The 24,934-nt window shown below is 31.5% G+C and overlaps 2 protein-coding genes across 2 annotated transcripts; both read right to left on the reverse strand.

The window, feature by feature from the left end:
• Window positions 1–10,054: 10,054 nt before the first annotated feature.
• LOC132722634 (uncharacterized) lies at window positions 10,055–11,224 on the reverse strand. Its single transcript, XM_060707156.1, has one exon. It carries the CDS (start codon window positions 11,222–11,224, stop codon window positions 10,055–10,057), a length of 1,170 nt encoding a protein of 389 aa, XP_060563139.1.
• Window positions 11,225–11,378: 154 nt separating this feature from the next.
• LOC132722632 (uncharacterized) lies at window positions 11,379–13,059 on the reverse strand. The gene has a single exon (XM_060707155.1). The coding sequence runs from the start codon at window positions 12,598–12,600 to the stop codon at window positions 11,617–11,619; it is 984 nt and encodes a 327-aa protein (XP_060563138.1). The 5' UTR covers window positions 12,601–13,059; the 3' UTR covers window positions 11,379–11,616.
• Between the last annotated feature and the right edge of the window lie 11,875 nt (window positions 13,060–24,934).

Here is a 24,934-nt window from a genome sequence, read left to right on the forward strand (position 1 = left end):
GTATGGTCTGTTGTAAAGGTGCTACATTCAATAAAGTGCCAACGTCATATTTTCAGGAAAAAAAACAACTAATGGTTCATTCAGGTGTCACATATACAGTGCCAAAATAGTAAAAGTTTTTGTTTTTGTTTTTTTTTGTATACATTTTTTTCCTTGAAATACTTTACAATTGTATGATCTCAAATTTTTTAACAGTTCTTTTAATTAATTTTAGTCAGTCATAGATATACAAATTTTAATGTGAGTTTTCTTCAAAGGTTTTATCATACATGTATTTTGTTTTGTGAGTAACTACATGTAAGTTGTGTTGTTGATGAAAATAGAGCAATTATTAATATTACTTCTATGAAAAGTTTTGTTGTTTTTGTTATTGACAAGTAAGATTTTAGTTACACGCACTATGTATGATTACAGTGAAAATTGATTTTGAAACTAGTCTCTCAAGCAGGGTTGCTATTGGTTGATCTAAAAACAAGGTGCAGTCAGTCAGCTGCTGTCCTGTTTTGAAACTGAAAATCAAATAATTTTGGGGTGTTCATGCGTGTAAAAGTATTTTTTTTTTTTTTTAACTCACCTGTCACAAAGTGACATGATGAGCATTTGTGATCGCTTTTCGTCCGGCGTCCGTCTGGCAGTAAACTTATACTTTAAACGACATCTTCTCATAAACCGCTAAGGCAATTTCATCCAAACTTCACAGGAATGTTCCTTGAGAAGTCAACTTTAAAAATTGTTCAAAGAATTTTATTCCAACCAGAACTCTGGTTGCCATGGCAATGGAAAGAAAAAACTTAAAATATCTTCTTTTAGAAAACCGAAAGAGCTAGAGCTTAAATATTTGGCATGAAACATCATCTAGTCAGTGTCTACCAAATTTGTTAAAATAATGCCCTTGGGCTCAAAATTGGCCCGCCCCGGGGTTCATTGATTTTATTATTTGTATGTAGTAAAAACATTAAAAATCTTCTTTAAAAATTTACAAATAGCTAGAACTTAGATATTAAGCATGAAACATCCTCTAGTTGGTGTCTTCCAAGTTTGTTCAAATAAAAGCCCTTGGGTAAAAATTGGACCCGCCTCAGGGGGGTCATTGTTTTTCCCTTTATGTAGTAAAAACTTAAAAATTCTTCTTTAAAACACCCCAAAGAGCTAGAGCTAAGATATTTAGCATGAAACATCTTCTAATGGGTGTCTACCAATTTTGTTTAAATAAGGGCATTGGGTTGAAATTGGCCCAGCCCTGGGGGTCATTGATTTTCCTTAAAATCTTCTTATAAAAAACCCAAAGAGCGAGAGTTTAGTTACTAAGCATGAAATATGTTCTAGTGAGTGTCTACCAAGTTTGTTCAAATAAAAGCATTGGGGTCAAAATTGGCCCCTTCAAGGGGGGGACGGGGGGGGGGGGGGGGGGGCATTTTTTCCTTATATGCATAGTAAAAACCTAAAAATCTTCTTATAAAAACCCCAAAGAGCTTAGATATTTAATATAATAATATATATTCTAATGGTTGTCTACCAAGTTTGTTCAAATAAAAGCCCCTGGTTTAAAATTGGCCTTGGCCCAGGGACCTGTATACAGGAGAGCAATTACAGGGCCATCTTGGCCCTCTTGTTCATTATTTTAAGATGATGTGTTAAGACAAATCAAAATGTTTTTTCCCCTATTACATTTAACATTAATATTTTAAATTGTTTTTATATAACATGTTATCCATTACATGTACATACCTCAAACATTAAATTTTATATACCTTTTAACCTAATTACTGGTGCTATTTTATTCTTTTAAAATGTAATTGAATGTGACTTAATCGTTTAAATTTTTTTTACAACTAAATCCCGAGTTCAGTATTTTCTAGACAGGGTATTATGCAATATAAGTGTTTGTCATCTTACCTGGAAGTTTTATGATGATATAGATATGTTAAATTTCAAAAAAAAATAAAAATTTGTATATTTAAAACAATTTCTTCATATTTGTATTTTATATACATATTAATTTTGTATTGCTTGATTCTGTTGTGGTTGTGTATTGATGTGATATTCATACTCCATGAAAACAAATAATTTACCATATCATAATGAATAATAATTCAGAATCATTAAAGTCAAGCTTCAAAGCACACTTTACACACTGAGTGTAAGCACCATATTCTGGTGTTAAACATCCTCATGGACATTTATATCATGTGTAATTTGTATGTGAAGGATATATTTTTCTAATTCTAGGCGAAGTGGACATTGCTATTCAGTTAAATTAGTAATAAGTAATGAGATTTAAGGCGAAGTTCTCACCTGACTTCGCATTAAAAGCAATCCCTGATTCCTTTTGTTCAGATTTCTTTTACGCAATTTACAGATAGTAAATATAAACAGGAAAATTACAGAAGTGTGCTAATCACATTGGTTTAATGGTTCAAGTTGGCAGAGTAGAGTTGTATTATTCATGAGTCTGTTCAACTTTAGCACTACAATCCATCAGAAAAGCACACTTTTGTTATATTCTGTTTTTATCGTTTTCTTGAATTTTACTGACTTTGTTAGTGATTGTATTCTTATTATTTTAGAAATGAAATATTTTAAGAATTATTTTTTTTGTGTTTAAAGTTGTGACTTCTTTTATTGTGTACAATAAACATAAACTAATTTAATATATTTAAAAAAAAAATTATTGTTTATTTTTAGAAACAATTTTCATTTTTTTAAAGTTGATAATATTTTACAAGAATTAAAAGGGGAGCTCACTGTATTAGCTTTTGAGAAATTTATCTCTTGTGCAATTTTGTTGACAAAGACCAAATGCCCTTATTTCTGTTTTCTTTGTTCACTTGATTACATTGCATATGCATTTACTTTTATGCTATTGAGGACACTTCAGATCCAGAATTAAGTAATTATTAAAAACACCAATATTGTTGTTTTTTGTTATTTTGCAATGATTCAAATGTTGTTTTGTATATTTTAAGTATTAAACAGGATAAATATATTAATGTGATAAAATATTGTGATTTAATTTTCAAGTTTTTAACCCTTCACCTGCTGGAACCAAAAGTGATCAGCCTTTGCCACCAGTATAGAGCCAGGCCAGCCTGCATATCCGTGTAGTCTGACCAGGCTCTATACTGTTGGTAGCTCAATTTTTGTATTTTGATATGGAAATCCCTTGAACTTTGAATGGACTGTTCCAAATTCAGAGCTGGGCAGATCTATTATAGAAATACAGCAGGTTATGGGTTAAGTACGACTATTCTCAGAATAGGGAAAGTGATAAGTATGTCTTATTAATTGTAGGAACCTTAACTCTATCATGGGTATTTACTGAATTATTCCCCTTTGTTAATGTGGATTATATCGGTATTGCTCTTGTTAACTATGAAGCACTGAGAATAGTTGAGCCTTGAGTTGTTAATTTTTATACCAAAGACATTTTGTAATTTATGTACTAAATAATGTTATAATTTTAAGCCATATGTTCCATTCATGTGCAATTGATATGTTATTTGCAAATTTGCAATTGATATGTTATTTGCAAATTTGCAATTGATATGTTATTTGCAAATTTGCAATTGATATGTTATTTACAAATTTGCAATTGATATGTTATTTACAAATTTGCAATTGATATGTAGTTTACAAATTTGCAATTGATATGTTGTTTACAAATTTGCAATTGATATGTTATTTACAAATTTGCAATTGATATGTTATTTACAAATTTGCAATGGATATGTTATTTACAAATTTGCAATGGATATGTTATTTACAAATTTGCAATGGATATGTTATTTACAAATTTGCAATTGATATGTTATTTACAAATTTGCAATTGATATGTTATTTACAAATTTGCAATTGATATGTTATTTACAAATTTGCAATGGATATGTTATTTACAAATTTGCAATTGATATGTTATTTACAAATTTGCAATGGATATGTTATTTACAAATTTGCAATGGATATGTTATTTACAAATTTGCAATGGATATGTTATTTACAAATTTGCAATTGATATGTTATTTACAAATTTGCAATTGATATGTTATTTACAAATTTGCAATGGATATGTTATTTACAAATTTGCAATGGATATGTTATTTACAAATTTGCAATTGATATGTTGTTTACAAATTATCCAACAGTTAATGGTTGTAATTATCTCTTAAATTTATAGTATATACAATTTAAATGTTTCATCACAAACTTGTCTCTTAAGAAATCCAATGTAATGAATAGTAAAGTGTTGCTTAAGTGTAGTTATTGGTCAATTTTAAACTTTAGAATAAGATTACACAATCATTATGTCATAGTTTTTCTATAATATGAAGTTTTGTTAATCTGTATCATAATTAAAAAAATAAAATCAAATGGTTGTAAGAAACTACCTCGATCATATTCAAGCCTACTCAGTGCTGTGCCACACTTTTAGCAACTTCTGTGTTTTGCTTCAAATCTAGTGTGTTAGTGTGTTATATCTGGTGCTGTTAACAATGTGCATGTTTGTAAGAATAATTCATTTTAAATATGTCCCCCCCCCCCCCCCCCCCCCCCCACAAACTAAGTTTAGGGTGGGATAGGAGTGAGCTAGTCGGTCAGTTGGTCTGTCGGTCGGTCTCCTTCATGGTTTCCGGACAAAAACTAGAGTTTGGAATGAGATATTATAATCAAACTTGCTATATTGCAACCTTATTTGGAAACCCAGGTTTGTATTGCTTTTGGACCCCCTGGGGTCAAGGTCAAGGTCACTTACTAAAAACTAGACAATAACTAAAGTTAGGAATCAGATATTGTAATCTAACTTGGTATTTAGCAAGCTTTTATGAAAATCCCAGCTTGGTTTGCTTTTGGACCCCCTGGAATCAAGGTCAATGTTACTTAATATAGAAAAATGGTTTTCGTTGAATAACATTAGTTGTGAATTATTAGTACACTGTTGATACTTAATGAATTATAGGTCGAGTTCAAATTTTGCTTCAGACCACTTGTTTTTCAAAAAGTCAAGGTTGCTGGTGGGGTTATTAATCATCTTTAGTGATAGTTCTATTAATTATTATTATATTATTATTATTAAAGGTTTTTAGCTCACCAGAACTGAAGTTTCAGGGTGAGCTATTAGTATCAAAGGGGGATGCTCCGGCATCCATATGTGTCATTATTCATCTTCTTCTCTGAAACTGCTGTGGAAATTTACTGTTATACAGGCGTTCAGATGTGCTCCAGTTCATGGAATGTGCTTTTTTCGCGTTTCCGCGGAGGAACTTGAGAGGAAAATCTCGGTGAAACTCCGTAAACCTCCTTAAATCTCGGAGGCGTCTCAGAGACTGAATTTTGCCGATAGCAGTTGAAAGTGACACAGTAATTGTCTTCCCAGATTCTCCAAAATGTTTTTGTGCATTGGAACAAAATAATTATTGACTCAATAAAGTATCAAAATAAATGAGTATGCTTCTCCTTGTGATTTTTTTAGTAAATTTTGTTTACATTCTACTTTCGATTTAACTGACCTCCTTTTGAGCCATGTCATTTCCCGTTACCTCACCGGTATTCCGGCCTGTCAAATATCCGTACTTTTATCCGTATTTTATTCATGAACTTTAATGTCATTTTCTTCTTATTTTTAGGTACAGGTGATTTCATGTTGGTATACTTGATTTAGTTTAGTTTTGTTGCTTTTTTACCCCATGCCTTTTTTGTTCTACTTAAAGTGTTAAAGTGTGCATGACTGTTATTTTATGACCGTTAATTTTATGAGCATGTTTTTTTCTTAATTTTATGTACGGATGTTTTTACCGTCATTTGACCGGTAAAGTTTTAGTTTTGTTCCCGTTTTTTACTTAACTAATTCCTTTTCTACCCTTAAAATTGTTACTAGATACTCGTGTTTTTAGCCGATGTTGAACAGTCTCACATTTTAGACTTTGTATTTGATGCAGTATATACATGTACATGTATGTAGATAGTTCAGATAATGGGTAGGAGGCTTAAGTGATTTGTATCACTTAAAAACGTACAACATTTTTTTTTTCACTACTTTATTACCATTTATTAACATTATTACAGGAACTATCAATACATCAGTGTTTTTATACTTTATTGCTTAAAACATAAATATTAACATAAGACATTTTCAAACAAGTCACTGAGTATACAGTGTAACATTTATTATAAACATACAATGAAAACATTTTGTAATTGAAATATATACAATGTCAGATTTATTATCAAAAAAGTGATTGAATTATTTACAGTGTTCGATCTCTCAATTTTTAATACATTATATACTGTATATGTACATGTAGTAATCCAATGGTTTCAGAACATTTTGAACATGTTTTGACTGTTTTTTTCAAGTTTCTTTTAACAGTTTAAATACGTCAAGAATGATGAGAATGAGGCATTCTCATCAAGTGGACCCATCACATTTTCCTTTTCTTTGCCTTTTTCTTTCCTTCGTAGCAGTTCGTTTACTTTTGGTACTATACAGTCCTTGAAGGATGCCTCTTGCTTATGTTCAGGGAAGTACCTGACCACATATTGGCGAACCAATGACTTTCTTTCTCTGCACAGTTCTTTTTTGCCTAATTTACCACCCCCATACCAATTGAACTGGTGTTTGTAATTTCCGATACCAAAGAGTTCTGGAAATAACCTCTTAACTAAATTGGACGCAAAGTGTCCAGCATTGTTACTATCACTTTTGATATTATGTACCTCACTATCACTTAAAGCATAGTCAGACGTTATCACTTCCTCAACTTCTTGGGCTGAAGCATGGCATGGAGCACAATCATCCTTTGGACTTTCGTTTACCCTCACTGACATGGAGTCCACTATGTTAGACAGTTGGTGGAAATCCGCACTTAATTTGCTTAATAGCAAGGACTGTCTCTCAACACTTTGAAGCAACATCCTGTTGTCCTTAATAAGTTGTGTGTTTTGATTTACAAGTACATTCAAGGTAGATAGAAGTTGTTGGAGGCTGCTAATACCACTCTGACGGAAAGCGCGTGGCGTCAATGGTGAAGACGGCTCTGATGAAACAGACCTTGTAGGCATTGAAACTTCTTCATGGCGGAGATGTGGTGTCAACGGTGTAGGCTCTGATGAATTCACAACGGGCGTTGTTGGCGTAACTTCTTCATAGGGGAAAGCACCTGTTGTTGATGACAGAGGCTCCGGTGACATTCCAACGGGCGTGGTTGGTGTAACAACTTCTTCAGACAGAGACACATTCATAGTGTTCTCTTCTTTTGAAGGTACTCTGAGGAGATACTCTGACATCATATCACTTGACGGCATAGCCAGACGGCGTGGTTTACACATTTTTTTTTTGGACATCCCCCTGTAGAAGTGGCCTGAAATGAAATATACTTTTAAAATACTGCTTATACATAATGGCAATTTTTAATTTTCATTTTGTGTTTAATTCATTTTCAACGGCATTTTAAAAAGAAACATGAAAATGGAATGTTGAATATTTTGGAAAAAAAGTTGCATTTGTGTATGCATTCGACATCTTACATATAATATATGATATATATCCTTTGAATTAAAGGTATGCTATGCTCATCCTCGAGTAACATATTTTAATCACAGAAATTCATTGAAATCTGAATATGTCAAATTATAATAAAAGAACAAATTAGTTTTGTATGGGAAGCTGCGTTCCATATTACAAGTCAAGTTGGTTGTTTCTTTGGAGGAACTGATAATTAGCCAGGTACACAACTTCCTTGAATTTTCCTTGGTTAGAAAGTTCCTATAGGTAGAGAATTTTAAGATTTTGACATATTTTAAAGACATTTGTTATTTATATGCAGCGAATATATTACATTAGATCTGAAATCTACGTTACCAAAGAAATACAATGTCATTACCAAAATAAATGCCATCCTGTTATATTATAGTTTCTCGTTGAAAATTTTTTGTGGCAAACCTTCAAAATATCCTAAACTTTTAAACCTAATGACATCAGATTAATGATCATGATTAATGCTTCATGGACGTAATTCGAAATATTTATTGATCACATTATCAATTTTAAGTAATACATAAGACAATACATTAAATTATGTTCTCTTTAGCTTACTTTTTCGCCAGTGTTGAAAATATCTGCTGTTCTCACTTTACGATTTAGGGAGTTTTTTTTTTTTTTTACAGTATTTACAAGTATATGTATTAAAGCCCCAACTGGGTAACCCCGTTTATTTTAATGATTAAGCGAGACTTACCTTCGTAGAAGTAAGGTGAAGATTGATCATAATTTCATCCGACACAAAACTCCCTAAGGGCTCACACAGATTACAGACGCAGCGATCAGCGATGTGGAGTGGTCATATTTTAAAGTGTATATCTTATGTATAAGATGACAATATTTAAAGAAATCCGTTTTGGGTGGTAGTGGGCGGGCGTGTGAGCCCTTTGTGAGTTTTGTGTAGAATGAAACTATTATCAATCTTCAACTGACTTCTACGTATGTTAATCTCGCCTAATCATTAAATGTCTTCGAACACATAAACTTCCTGAAAGGGCCCCACAGATTGTTCAGAGAGATTTCTGATAAAATATTGTAAAAGAAAAACAACAGTACGTCAATAAAAACAAGAACCATATGTATTGCTTAGTACATGTTATTGTAAACTAATCATGCAATGAAATATACATGTGTAGATAACTGGGCGATAACTGTATTGTGTAAACATCATTATGTATTTACTATTGCCCGTACTTAATATCTGATAAACATGAATGAGATTCATTCTAGAACAAAATTTTGAGTTTCAGTGGTAAGAATCTGTCTTTGATAATATTTAGTAAATGTCTTTGTTTTGCTGTACTCCATTCTGCAGTTTTAATTATGTCAGATAATTGGATTCCTTTATAAAAAAGCATTTGACGTCGATGCTGATCTTGTACTATGAGGTTTGAATGTGTCAGCAAGGCCTGCTTTCATCATTGTTAATTTAATCCATCGTGCTATTGTTTGTTTGGAAACCTGTTTATGTGGTTTTACTGTGGAAATAATAAGTGACTCATCTATTCTTAAATGTTCACTTCTAGCGATATATTCATTTAAAGTTGTTACAATACATAGATTCTTTTTTAATTTATACGGCTGTAAAATTATCGGTTCTAAACTGAAACCCTGGTCTTGACTGTTTCAAAAGAGTTGATATATGAATGAAAATATTTCACCTACTCTTTTAATGTCAGATAATTTTAAAGTATGCAAAGTTTGGCATCTTTGAGCCGTAACAAGTAAAAATAGCATGCACAATTTACATGATAATGATAGAAAGGATGTAGTATCCATCTTTTCTAAGTAGTTTAGAACGATTTTTACGTCCCATGTTACTTTGTATCGTGGCCGTGGTGGTTTCTCATTAAAAATCCCTTTCATAACACGTGATATTATTTCGTTTTCATGTATGTTTAACTGACCAGTAATTCTCACAAAATTACTTACAGATGAACGTGCTGTGTTTATTGCAGAGTAACTCAGTCCTTGCTTGTGTAAATAAACAAGAAATTTGATAATATCAGTTATATTGTAATTAAAGGGATTAGCTTCCCGTCCACAGAAATGTAACGATTTTTTAACATTTTAAGTGTACTGTTTTCTTGTGCTTTTTCTCTAGGACTGTATGGTGATGTCTCGAGCGTCTCTCGGTATACCTTGCCTTCGTAAACCTGCCCTGATATATCGAAAACAGCAAGTCTCATCTTTTTTCAGAGGATGCTTTTGATTTGGTTTGTGTTCTAGTTTCAGAATTTTTTTCCACTTTGGGAGAATCAAACATGGACCTTTTATCAATTTCATGAGAATTGGCCACAACGTCTTGGTAGGCCAGATTGGTCCTATCAAAATTTCTTTTCCGTGGTCTCTTTCTATCTTTTGAACGATGCGTGCTATCAAGCTGAAAGGTGGAAATATGTAAAATAAATTATCACACCACTTAAATGTGAATGCATCTACTGCAATAGCGGATGGATCGGGATATCGCGAAACATACTTTTTAAGTTTTGCATTCAATCTTGATGCAAATAAATCAATTTAAATGTTCTGGTGATGTTTTAAGATTTTATCAAAAATTCCTTGTTCTAAAGACCATTCAATATCATCATTTCCAGTTCTACTAAGTTTGTCAGCGTGTGTGTTCGATACGCCAGCAATATGGGCTGCCGTTAACATAATATTTCTTTCAACGCACCAGAACCATATTCTTCGTGCAATATCGTCGAGAGCTCGAACCTTACCTCCATATCTATTAATGTACGAACAACATGTTGTATTGTCCGTATACAATTTCACAAGAATATTTTTAGAAGATTTACAAAAAGTGCGTAAGCCAATTTCACAAGCTTTCATTTCTAAAATATTTATATGAAGTTTTTGTTCTTCATGCGACCAGAAACCATTTGTTTTTTGACCGTTAGTTTCATTGAATGCCCCGAACATTTTTAATGAAGCGTCAGTGTATATAACAGTGTTCGGATCTTGCGACAAAATATTTTTAAAACTAATCTGTATATTTTCTATCCACCAAAGTAAGGTTGTATGTATTGACTGCGGTACATTCATGAAATTGTCGAAATTTCCCTTGTGAAGTTTTAATTCATTCTCTTTTATTTTTTCAAGCGGTCGGATATATAGTGGTGCATGTTTAACTCCCGGCTCAGCCGCCGTGAGTTTCCCGATAAGTTTAGCAAAGACACGAATAGTGATTCGTTTGGTGTTTAGTACTTTCGAACAAAGGTTAATTATATCTTCCCCCTTTTCAAATGTTAGTTTAACTGTCATGGATTCAGAACACAGTATGAAGCCTAAAAAGATAAGCTTTTTACACGGTTCTAGCACCGACTTTTTCTGATTTACCGTTAATCCGAGTTTATCCATTAAGTGCACAGTTTCGTTCACATTACGCATACATGACTGATAAGAATCTCCTACTAGCCAAGAATCATCAATGAAATAAACACTAACATGACCTAATGACCTAAGATAAGCGAACACAGGTTTCAGTATCTTTGTGAAAATTCGAGGGCTGGATGAATACCCCATAACTAATGCTGTAAATTGATATTTTATATCATTGAAGTAGAATCGGAAATAACGCCGGTCCTGTTCTCTAATGGTTATGGAGTAGAAAGCATCTGCTAGGTCAACTGAGGCCATAAAATAATCTTTTCTCATAGCGTTAATTGCAGATTTAAGGGATTCCATTTTAAAGTGATGTTTTTCTATATATAACTCATTAAACTGTTTTAGGTTCAAAATTATTCGTACACGATCATCTTTTTTAGGTCTTATAAAAATGTTTGATATGAATTCATTATCTAAATTATCTTCCACCTTCTCTATAACTCCAATGTTTAAAAATCTATTAAGTTCGTTCTCAATCTTTCTTTTTTCCTCTTTAGTAAAATTAATTGGTTTAGGAATAATTTTTTGCTTTGGAATTTCATTTAATTCAACTGAACAACCTCTAATGTTATTTAAAATCCACTTGTCAGTTGTAATGGTTTTCCATATGCTAATATTATCAGCTGTCTTACCGGCATGAAAATTTTCTGTTGTGTTTTGGACACTTATATTTATATTTGTACTTACATTTATTATTTTCTCCCCATTTTCCCCTTCTTTGGTTGATTTAGTTGGCGATGCTGTGTTGTATTCCAAGCTAGTTTGTTGTTTCGTGGAGGGAAGGCCGGTGTGCTTTGGATACGCTGGTGTTGGTTGTAGTTGTTGAACCCCCCTCCCTTTTTCGATAAAAAAGGTTGCCTGGTAGATGTAAGATTAGTTTTTGTTTCTTTAAGATGTTTTATTTCTTCTTGAAGTTTGTCCCCAAAAAGTTTGGTTGCTGATGAAGGTTGATTACACAATGGTTTGTATGATGGCAGAAGATCTTTTTTGATTTTTTCCCTTCGCGCATCGTTGGATTGATTAATTCCGTACGCTAATATTTTGAATGTATCGGCTGCAAGATCTCGTGCCTCTGATGCAGGTCCTTTCTCTTTAAGATTTTGCATTAGTTTTAGTGTGGGAACAAGTGCATGGCATAATGTAAATTGGTTTTTCTGCATTGCATAATCAAATGTTTTGGTTTCTCGTCTTAACTGTCGCCATAATTGTTCATCTACCTTTGTGACTTGTAGATTTTCCACATTATTTGGTCTTTTATGCTTTATTTTCAAGCTGGCGACTTTGTCATCCTTAGGTTTCGCTCTTAAAACCGAATTTGCCAATGTTGCCAAATCTGGCAGAATTTCCTCTCCCGTTTCAAGATTTTCTTCAAAAAAATCAGTTATCTCAGCCCATTCGCTCTCGTTGATGCTCCCTTGGGTTGCCTCATTCTGGTCAGCTAAAAATGAGGCTATTGCGTCATCACTGTCCGAATCTTCGGAACCGGATGCGCCATTTTCTGCCTCCATCAGTTTTATGCGTTTAGATGAAGTTTCGCCATTTTCCGTTTTCCTCTTGTTTTTTAATGAAACAATTTCGTGTTTCATAAATTCCATTGATTCGTGCATTATCTTTATAGATTCCGTGATCTCCGAAATCTGATCACCTCCATTAGATGATATCGTCTGGTTCCCCATGGCGGCTAACCGAGAAAATATGTTATGATGCTCATGCGCATTTTCAATGATTTCGTCATTTCCGCCCTGGCGCTCTGCCAAGTTTGTCTGTAAGATAAAATGCCCGCTAGGAATTTTCGGGTTGATGAAGGCTCAGGAAAAAATGAGCAATTACGTATGTTATATCTCATACTTAATACATAACAAATAAAGAAATGTGGTATCCATTTCAATTTTAGCATAAAACGCTTATCCATCATTAAAAGATGTTTGATGTCTTACTTCATTTTTCTAAATTAGAATAGAAAATGTGATATACATTTTATCTATCTTAAATATGAAAGAACGATGTAGATCCATCGTGTAGTGGTTAAATTTTTAAGGAACATCCATAGATGATACTATGATTATTTGCACATTTGAATTTTGCAGTGTTCCTTTTATATTACATAGTAATATAAGTTTTAACAATTATAAACATAAAAGCAAATAAATAAAAGAAATAAATAAATATATATTTTTATATATATATAAGATATATTAATATCATGACATACCTCATCAGGTTCACTCATGTTTAATATCCAATGATTAACACTTAATAACTTGACTTAAAACAAAATTATTGAAGAACTTTGTTTAATTTAATATAAATTTAATGGTAGCAGTTAATTATTTTAATCTAAGAATTTTCCGTCCACTCCGTTATCGCTAATGCCTCGTTATGACCACTCCACATCGCTGATCGCTGCGTCTGTAATCTGTGGGGCCCTTTAAGGGAGTTTATGTGTTGGATGAAATTACCCCGTAATAGGTATGAGAGGGTCGGGGTCATCCCTCTGATACCTTACATGATATCTACATAATATTTAAATCATCATCTATAATAACATTTTTTATATAATTATAATATACATTATATTCAAACATTCAATTAATTTTCATATAATATGTATAACAATTATGTATGATAATGTATTATGCAACAGCTTCAAAATAAACAAAGAATATTGGTTTGGGGTAAATTGATTTAGTGTAGCCTATTAGTTTATTAAAGTTCTTACAATTTGCCATCCTTCATTTACATGTTTGGTCAAATTTGTATTTTTGTAAATATTCCACGCCAATTTAAGACTATTTCTAAAACCAGGTATTGTAGGTAACACGATTTTTCTCTTTGACAAATAAATATATCTTTTCAATTCTAAAAACAAAATATCATATTTAAAATCATTAACTTCAGAACCTAAAATAAATGATTTACAATTAAAATTATCATCAAAATTATCTATCTTGTCTTTCAGATATTGAAATAACAATTGAATTTTTGGACATTCCCAAAATAAATGCAACAGAGTTTCCTATTGGCAATTGAAAAAAGTACACATTTTACTATTAACAATTTTCATTTTGAATAAAAGTGAGTTTGTTGCTAAAGTTCTATGAAATATTCTTGTCTGAAACCACTGAATATAGGAATCTTTGGTACATTTAAATACATAACTATATATTAAATTCCAATTTATATCAAAATTTGTAAAAAATGAGTTCCATTTTTCTTGATGAGTTCCATTTTTCTTGACATGTTGGTACATCTTGATTTCTAACTAGAACATATTTCTTTTTGATATTTTGTGTAATTAAAATAGGTTTAATATAACAACTCATAATAGGGTATTGAACATTAATAAAATCTTTACAAATAGAAATGTTAAGCTTTTGTGTATATAATAATATTGCTTTTTTCAAACTATGATATTGTAAAAAATTTACTTGTTTTTGTGTCACCTGCTCTAAGTAAGTTAAATCTACAAAATCGCCTTGGGGATTAATAATATCATTAACAAATCTGATTCCTTTTTCATAAAAAATTTTGATATAAAAGTATCTATTTCCTACTAACAAGTTATGATTGTAAAACAATAGCATTTGTAACACTTGTTCTAAACTGTCTTTACAAAGTTTATCTGTAAAAATCATATAAGCTTTTAAAACATCTATCCAAAAAGCATTTTTAATTTTATCAATTGTCAATTTACAAAACAATTTACCTGTGCTAAACACTTTATCAATATTGAATAAAGCCATCACTAGCTTATAACATTTACTGTTACTATTACTAACATACCTTTTAAACCATTTTATCTTTACAGAATGTATATAACTATCAATATCAATCATATTTAGACCACCTTCCTGATATGTTTTAATAACTACTGATTGCTTTATCTTTGCTTTACCTTCCCATATAAATTTATAAAATAAGTCATTAAGTGTTTTCAAAAATGCTGAATTAGGTGTTGGTAAACTTGTAAAGCAATGAGTGAATAAAGGAAGGAGTAATGACTTAACAACAGTAATTTTTCCTACAGGTGTTAACATTCTTTTTTTCCAGTATCCTATACTATTTTTAACTTTTTGAAGTTTTTCATTAAAATTTAACTCTATCATTTTTTCTAAATCAACATCAAATATCAAACCTAACAATTTAAACTGTGTATCACCCCATGTCAGTTTCCATTTTGTCTTAATAGATCTTGTACTGTATTTAAGAGAGCCTATCCAAATAACTTTAGTTTTATCAAAATTTACTTTCAATCCTGAAATTTCTGAAAACGTGTTTAATAACTTTAAAACAGTATTAAGGGAATTTCCTGATCCATCTAGCAAAAGTGAAGTATCATCAGCAAATTGTGTAATTTTATATTCCTCCCCATCTATATTTATACCTTTAACATCTTTACATTGTCTTATTTTTATTGCTAAAATCTCTGCACATAAAATGAAGATATAAGGTGAAATAGGATCGCCTTGTCTACAACCTCGTTTAACTTTGAAAAACTTTGATAAAAATCCATTTAAAATAACACAAGTTTCAGTATTATATAAAAATAAAGATATCCATTTTTTAAACATAGGACCAAATTGAAAAAAGTTCTAGACATTTCTCTATAAATGTAAATGATAACGTATCAAATGCTTTTTCAAAATCTATCATCATTACTAAACCTGGTATATCATTATCCTCAGTATATTTCATAATATCATACAATAATCGAGTGTTCTCACCAATATATCTATTTTTAACAAATCCTGTCTGATCCTTTGAAACTAAAATATCTAAAACAAGTTTAAGTCTATTTGCTATGGAACCTGAAGCTAATTTATAAACTACATTTAATAAAGTTATTGGTCTCCAATTTTTTAAAAATTGTTTTGGTTTTTTTCTTTTGGAATGCATGTTATTGTTCCTAGCTTTTGATTTCTAGAAAAAGAATTAACAGTATAAGCAAAGTTTATAGCTTTTACAACAAAATGTCCAATTCTATTCCAAAATATTTTAAAAAAATTTGCTGTAAATCCGTCACAACCTGGGCTTTTATCATTTTTCATGTTTTTTAATGTAAAAGAAACTTCATCATATGAAAGTAGACCTTCAAGATTCAATGCTTCATTTTGAGACAACTTGGTAACATTACAATTTTCTAATTCCATATCAATCTTAGATTCTTCAGTTATATCAACATTTTTATATAAATTTTCATAATAACTACATGTCTTTGTAAGAATATCTTTTTGATCATATATAAAGGATCCATCATCAAGTTCTAGAAAAGGAATAACTTTATCTGAACAATGTGTTTTTTCTAAGTTTAAAAAATAACTAGTAGGCTTTTTTCCAGATTCAATCCATTGTGACCTTGACCTTATCATAGCACCTCTTATTTTTCTATTTCTTAATTCAGTCAATTCATCCTGTAAGTGTAAAAGTTTGTCTTTATTTTCAATTGTCAGGTTTTGCTCTATAAGAATAATTTCTTCAATTAACTTTTTTTCATAAGTATTTCTTTCTTTGACCTTATAAGAGCTGTAAGATATAGTTTTACCTCTTATTTCCATCAAAAGAGTTTCTAAAAAAAGTTCATCATTTATAACAAAATTTACATCTTTGTTTTTTGGATCTAAAACATAGTCTATATTGTATACTGGTAAACAATATTGTAATTTTACTTCATCTATTTTTTTATTTATAATATCAAGGAATTCAATGTCATATAACAGAGCATTATTAAATTTCCATAAACCTTTTCCATGACTTACAGAACTAAAACAAAAATCTAAATATATTATTGAATGATCAGATTTATAACTAATGTCAATATCACATTTTCGTACATACTGATATAAACTATTTGATATAAGAAAAAAATCTAGTCTACCTTGTTGTATAGGGTTGGTTCGTCTCCATGTTTATTTTTTCATATTACCATGCAGTTCTCTAAAGGGATCAATAAGGTCTTTTTCTTCAATAATACTTATTAAAAAATTTCTTGCCTTTACATTATTGTTTTTTGATTTATAATTATAATAATCCACGTCAGGATTTTGAACAAGGTTGTAATCTCCACAAATAATTAGAGAGTCATTATCATCAAAAGAATCTAAAGTATCAAAAATGTTTTTAAAGAAACTAGGACTGTCTATGTTTGGCGCATAAATATTAACTAATGTGAAATTTATAGAATCAAGCATTATTTGTAAAATTATGAAATTTCCTGAATCATCAGTTTTAACAGAATTAATTTTTATATCTAAACCTTTTCTGCATAAAATAGCCACACCTTTGGCATTAGACCTACCATGGCTGTAAAAACATAAACCATTCCATTCAGAATAAATTTTCTTTTCAATTTCTTTTATAAAATGTGTTTCCTGTAGGCAGAGAATATCAGCTTTTTTTGACTGAAATAAATCTAAAACATCTTTTCTCTTGATACTATCGTGTAAACCTCGACAATTGTAAGAGAAAATATTAAGACTACTCATAACTACTATTTACAATAATACATTCAACACTATATCTACAATATACATGTACATGGCTACACTTAAGTAAAGTAAATACAATATGTACATGAACCCAGAGAAACACTGTGCTTGTATATAAAGAAAGAAATACATTTTGCCAATAAACAAGTAAAATTTACTTATGGAAGAAATTTTTTTTTGTAGAAGATGCATAATATGTTTATGTTTCATCTAATTATATCAAAAATTGAAACATTCTTTTTCATTGTTATTTCTAAATGAATAAATTAGAGGATATCAAAGATTTTCTCATAAACATGTGATTCATTCTCTTAGAGGTGTATAAAACAAACAATTTTCACTTGTTGTGGTATTCACAAGTAAACAAATGAAAAACAGAAACAAATATTTTATTCATAAACAATTTAACAAACTGAATTTTCTGTAAATTATATAGAACAGAAAATATGTTTTATTTAGACTTTGTTATGCAAATAGATAAATAAAACAATTATAACATCATGTGATCATGGTAACATAAAGTGTAATATGAAACTTAGAGTAAATAATAGACAAAAAATAATGTTATAAGTAATAAGTCAATATTTCTCTATCATAGCAGTAATAGAATTACTACTGGCAACACCACAGGATATTGTATACCATATTTTACCCAGTGAGTCTAACCATCCCACTGAAAGAAAAACTCCCTCCCGATAAAGGCGAGGGATAGATGTTAACCAGCAGCAAAACTAAATACTTACTGGACAGGTTTTTTAGTAGATAGAGAAATTGGAATTCTTTACAGTATCATTAAAAGTGATACATGAATACACACAAATATCATATGATAATGAATCAAATAAGATTTCTATTTCGAAAAGATGAAAATAAAGTGTTTATTTCATCCATATTTCACTCACAAGTTTTATGAATATATAATTACCAGTTCAAAATAACAAGTATTTTATTTAAGATATAGACCATTTATCTAATAAATATACCTATTGCCAGATCAAAATAACAATTATTGTATTTAAAAATATAGAAAATTTTTATACGTATATCGTATAATATACAAGAATTTATAAATTGTCAAGGTTTTCAATCCACAAATCTATTTTAAGCATTACTTGGCAAATAGGATTTATCAGTTATAGCATGAAATGGCCTTATATGATAGTACAATTTTCCAATATTCTATAAATAACTAAATAATTTACATGTATATAGGTATAGCATGTTATTAAGAATTAACTATCACCTGCTTAGAAAATCACTTAGTTAAGAAATAATATATTAAAAAGCTACTTAAATGTAGCCATTTTTGCTTATATCAACATAAGAATTTATTGAAAAATAATCTAGGGATAATTTAGGGAGTTGATTCGCGGAGAAGCAGAGATTTCTCTTATACGTCGATCGCGGAGGAAGCACAAAAAATGAACAATCCGCGCGAGCTGTACTGTACTTTTATTATGTGACAATCAAGGTGGAATATCTATTTATATTACAATACATTATAAATAATTATGATAATTATTCAGTAATTGCAATATTAAAATTAACAAATACACAATATTGGGAATTAAACAATAACTTGCTTTACATGTGAGAAGATACTGAGATCTTGGTCAATGATAAAAATCCTAATCAACCGATACTTATAAAATGAACTTTTACAAAGTTTTGAATTGAAACTGATGATTAACTAAAAGAGCTTTGTTTGAATATTTAAAACCAATTATATTGTGATGTTTTTTTGGAGGAAAGATAGCCGTTGTTGGAACCTAAAGGAAAAACTCCGACCTGTGGGTGCTTTGATAAAATTACGAAGAGCTTGTTTTAAGAACAACAATGATTAATTTAATTAAGTAATCCAAGGATATGTAGTAAGATAAAGTACAAAGTATAAATAAGTTTTAGATTATGAAATAGAAAAATTACTGTGCTATTGTAAATTAAGTTTACATTTCACAATAGAAATAAAGAGTATGTCATCAAATATTTGTGAAAGGTATATTGTCCCTGACATATATAGTTTGTATACATGCAATTATTGCATCATATCCTTTATTTATTGATATGAAAATACGACATGTCATTAGTTTTCATGCTCTGTCAAAGTCTGCCACTGTTTTCAAGCAGCTGTCTGTGTCATATACCCAGTAAAACTTAACAATGTTATGATAAGTGTTTCAAGCATTTATAAATTCATAATGATGTGTTAACATATGAATAATACAGTATACCTAACAGTAATAAATACATTGGAGCAAAACTAAATTGATGCAAATGTCTCATATAATGACATAAGAACAACATAAGAATAAAATAAACAAATATAAGTTATCTACTCCCCAACCATTTTGAAACAAACCTATTATGTTGTAAAATTTACGATGTAACAGTATTTTTAAAGTTTAACTTTAACGCCCCTCTTCCTCCAGTACTTTGATAATGTCAACTGTCTCTGTACAACGATCCGCTTTCTCCAAAGATTTTACCATGGACCAGGGTTGCTGAGAGTCTGGGATCTCACCTTTGATTATTCCTTTTTAGTATGATAAATTATATTGACGAATTTTATCCGGAATTTTTTTCATTATAACTTGCTAAAGGTTTATCCTGGCCGTCAAGCATCAAGAAAGCATATTTGTCCCACAGTTATTTCTGAGATGTATTAGGAAATTCAATATTATTTTTCCTTTCAAGGAATAATGCCATTTGCTCCATTGCAGAAAGCCGATTTTCCGGTGTTAGCTTCTGTAAATTCCTGGTGGCCATTTCATCTGAACGTCACCAACGTCTATGTCAATATCCCGAATCCCTCTCCCAGGGGAACAGAGAGGCATCACACCAGTCACCAGAAGTTTCGTTGTCCTGCTTCACAAAGTTGATAGAGAATCGTTAAAATCACTAAATGACCCTGAAGAGGATGAAGAACCGCTTGTTGAATACAAGTTTTCATTCTCCATTCTCCCATGTCCTACTTTTATTTCACGTATATCTCCCCTAGCACAGCTCCTTTATCTTGTTTATCACATTGTTCTTTACCCACCTTACCGCCTGATTCACTTCCAACACCTTCCAAAACATCTCCACTTATCCAACTTGTCCTTTTATCTATATTATCTTTCAATTTAATGTCAGTTCCAGTGTTAAGTTCCTTTTCCAAATCCTCTGAATCAAGAATAGGAAGAAACTCCCCTGTCCTGTAATTCAAATTCATTGACATGTCCACATTTCCTCCAATCTTCAAACAATTCCCATCTCTTTGCTCTGGTCTGTCTTTTCCTTTTGCCTTATCTTCCATTTCACCTAATACAGAGTTTACTGCTGCTTCTTTTTCAATTCTTTCCATAGCAACTTCACAATCAAACTCATAATCTTAAAAATCTGCTTCAATTTCTGTCTTTTGTTTCTGATCTGCATCCCCTCTTTCTGATGGTGTTATGCTATCATTTTCCACTTTGTCCTTCCTTATGTTTGCATCAGTGTCCATTTTCTCTTGTCCCTTGTCTATATCTGATGTATATTGTTTAATGTTTGCATCTTTTTCCAATGTTTTCTGTTCTTTATTTACTTTTTCTTTTTCTAATGTCAATTAGAAATTAGCTATTAGTATCAAAGGGGGATGCTCCAGTGTCTGTTGTCATGCGTCAACATTCATCTTCTTCTCTGAAACTGCTGGACAGATTTACCTCAAATTTGGTCTGTAGTATCCTTGTGACAGTCACACTTTAATTTGCTCATGTCTTTTCAACAGGGATGCCAACAGACAATTTGGAAAAAAGAGAAAAATTAAACGTGAGGGGTCATGGGGGCCGCGTAGCCCCCCCCCCCATGCAGGTCCAAAGCAGAGACCTGGTGGGGGACCAGGGGGCGAACCCCAAGGAAGCTCCTGGGTTTTCATCCTTTTCAGATGGTCTAAAATGCATTTCCTTTTAGTGCTTTATCAAATATTTTGATCCTCGATTGCAACGAACCCTCGACTACCATAATTAATTTGTTTTGAACATAGTCAACACGAAGCTTATCCAGGAATATTTATTTTGACGAAATCGTCACCAATGCGGATGGTTGTCTCGGTTGATCCGATATTCACATTTACTGTGTTCTCTAACCATTTCAAATTAAACTTATTTTTAACATTTTTGTCACAGTCTTTGATCTTCCAAGGGTTGTTGGAGTTAATTAATATTAAATTGCAAATATGCAATAAGCCCAATTACTTAATAATTGCATTAAGCAATTCAATCCAGTACCAATATTTCTATTACAAATCACATATACTGTATTCAGACACAGGCACGAGTATCGGACCTGGGAAGAAAAAATATGACCAGATTGATAAAAAAAAATCCTGTGTTCATCTTAAAAGTGTCAAAAAACCAAAAAAAATGTAAATAATGACCCCCTTTAAAAATATACTATAAGTTAAAAGTAAAAGTAAAGTTAATTTATAGTATATTTTTAAAGGGGGTCATTATTTACATTTTTTTTTTGGTTTTTTGACACTTTTAAGATGAACACAGGATTTTTTTTATCAATCTGGTCATATTTTTTCTTCCCAGGTCCGATACTCGTGCCTGTGTATTCAGATTGCATAATTATGTCCGTTAAATATTCTAAGAGTTGTGCATCCACATCACATTCAAAAAATGACATCTTCATAATAAGTTATTGTCTCATCAGCATCAAAGTCCTCCTCCACTATTTGCAACACTGATGGAACTTCACTAAGTGTGCCTTTAAATGATCTTTCAAACGAACATGTACCATCAGTGAAATGAAATTTTGGAGCTGAAATATTGGCCTCTAATAGATGACATAACATGTTATACATGAATCCTATATCAACATCTAAGGGTACTTTAAAAGCAAGTCCAATATTTCCTCTTGCTTCATTAAACTTATTATATTTTTAGCTCACCTTTCACAAAGTGACAAAGTTATATGTACTGTTGTTTTCCCTTAGCAATAGCAACCTGAACCATTAATGTTTTACACATGCACTAATTCAGATACAAATATGAACTTTGCGATATCAGTTTTAGATGTAGATTTTATATCTGCTTTTGTTTATAGATTACAATATTACTTGTTCCTTGTCATGGAGTGTTTTATATCCAGATGAGCGATTTCGGGGCCATCATGGCCCTCTAGTTTGTAATGTTGTGGATTTTGTCTTGACAAGCTTCAGACTTTTACTTCCAAAAGTTATCACTTGTATATTTTGCTCCCCTGTAGTTTTAAAGTTTAGTCTACCTGCTAGGTCTTCTGACACATATGTTCGAACTTCCTGAATCAAACATTATGATAAAGAATTATTATACATACCTGAAAAAGTGTTGGCACAAAACCAGGTATCAGGTCATATCTTAGTTTCCCTTCCAGCAATTCAGCCCTCATGTTTTTACGATAACATTTGCCGCTAAAATCTTTATGACATATCAAACTTCTTGATGTTTTGAATAGTAAATCCAACCTTCCGGCGTTATTTAGCCATATCTTTTGCAAATTCATGTCAGACTTACAACTTGGAACGGTGTGTGTCTGAAGATTTGGATCGCCTGTGACACTTCCACACCCTTTCACAATACAATGAGGCATTGTTTAAATTTCTACGTGACTTAATTTTTTCACAAATACAGTTGAAGAATCACAAACGACAGATGAAATGATGAATACGATGTTTACTTTTTCTGTTCTTCTGGTGGAATGACAACATCCGGGAAAATTTGACTGTTGAGCGCATGCGTGTAAATTATTCAACAGGTGCGCGATCAAGGCCGCATAACTTCATGCGGCCATAAATGGCTGCCTGCAGTCGAACTTGATCTTGATCTTGATCTTGATCTGTATACGGTGTGACGTCAAAGACATTGTTTACACCGGCCTTTGCAATTATCAAGCGGCTTAGGGCAACATGATACCCTCTCTAATGATTTTTGCGAATGAACTGGATGTGTCCTTAAGGGTGTTTACATTATTTATCAAAATGTCTGGAGGTAGAGAGTTCCATTCTTTCACAGTATTTGGGAAAAAACTATACTTTAACACATCAGTACGCGACTGGATACGTAAGAAATGTTGACTATGTTGGTTCTTGGTAGATCTTTTACTACGTTGTAAAATGTTTATATTTATATGTGCTTGTTTGTTTACACCTTTATTCATTAATATGAGTCTATTTTGTTGTCTTCGTTCCTTAAGGGATGGTAGATTTAGTTCTTTCAAAAGTGTTGACATAGTACCAGGTTCATAATTGTAATTTGATGTTATAAATCTAACTGCTCTCTTTTGAACATTTTCTAATTTTTCTTGTAGATATAGTTGATGCGGGTCCCAAGCTGCACTACAATTTTCTAAGACTGGTCTAATAAGTCCTTTATATGCTTGTAATTTTACTTCTAGCGGGCAAGTTGATAGATTTCTTTTCAAAAGTCCCAGAGTTTTGTATGCTTTGTTACAGATTTCTTCCACATGTTTTCCCCAGTGCAAGTTACTTCTTATATGGACACCAAGATATTTAATAGATTGTAGAAATTCCAGTTTTGTCCCTTGTAATGTATATTCATAAGAAATTATTTTCCTTTTTCTAGTTAGAGTCATCATGTTGCATTTTACCGGTTGAAACCTCATACCCCAATTTGTTGCCCACTGTCCTAGCTTGTTAATGTCCTCTTGTAAAATTTCGCAGTCTTTTTCACTTAATATTTCTCTGTAGCAGACGCAATCGTCTGCGAATAACTTTATGTTTGACGAAATATTGTCCGAAATGTCATTTATATGAACCAGGAATAATATCGGCCCTAACACCGTACCTTGCGGAACACCGGATTTTACTGATGAAGTGCTAGATTTGCTACCGTTCACTACAACACACTGTGTTCTCTGTGTAAGGAAAGAGTCTATCCACAACAAGATGTTTTGAGATATTCCATATTTTTTCAGTTTACTTTTCAATAGTTCATGAGGTACTGTGTCGAACGCTTTTTCGAAATCAAGAATGAATATATCTGTTTGTTTGTTGTTATCTATAGATGTAGCCCAGTCATGGATGACGTTAACAAGCTGTGTTTTGCAACTATGATGTTTTCTAAATGCGTGTTGACGATTATTCAAAATACCGTTTTGTTCTAAATGTTGCATGAGGTTGGAACAGATTATATGTTCTAACAATTTACAAGTAATGCATGTCAGCGACACAGGTCTGTAGTTACTTGGAATGGATCTATTGTTCTTTTTGAACAATGGGCAAATGTTCGCATTCTTCCAGTCTTCTGGAATTAATCCGCAATCAATTGAGGGGATGTAGAAAATACCTCGTCTATGTTATTGTCTATATTGCTAATATGCAATACAAAACAAAAATGAGCTTCAATAATTATTCTGATAAAGAAAATAAATGAATACCAATACAGATGAATCCCCTTTAATTAATCTTACATTTTCATATTTTCCATTTGCCTGATTCGATATTTCTATTGTTACAGTTTTCATTAAAACTGTTTCATTTGTTAAAAGTAGACCCGGTTCA

The sequence above is a fragment of the Ruditapes philippinarum genome, unplaced genomic scaffold, assembly GCF_026571515.1.
Source record: "Ruditapes philippinarum isolate M1 unplaced genomic scaffold, ASM2657151v2 ctg13119_1_1_1_1, whole genome shotgun sequence".
Classification (NCBI taxonomy): domain Eukaryota; kingdom Metazoa; phylum Mollusca; class Bivalvia; order Venerida; family Veneridae; genus Ruditapes; species Ruditapes philippinarum.

Coding starts and splice junctions, on each gene's coding strand:
- LOC132722634 (XM_060707156.1), bottom strand. CDS start 11,224: ATGGAATCCCTTAAATCTGCAATTAACGCTATGAGAAAAGATTATTTT.
- LOC132722632 (XM_060707155.1), bottom strand. CDS start 12,600: ATGGGGAACCAGACGATATCATCTAATGGAGGTGATCAGATTTCGGAG.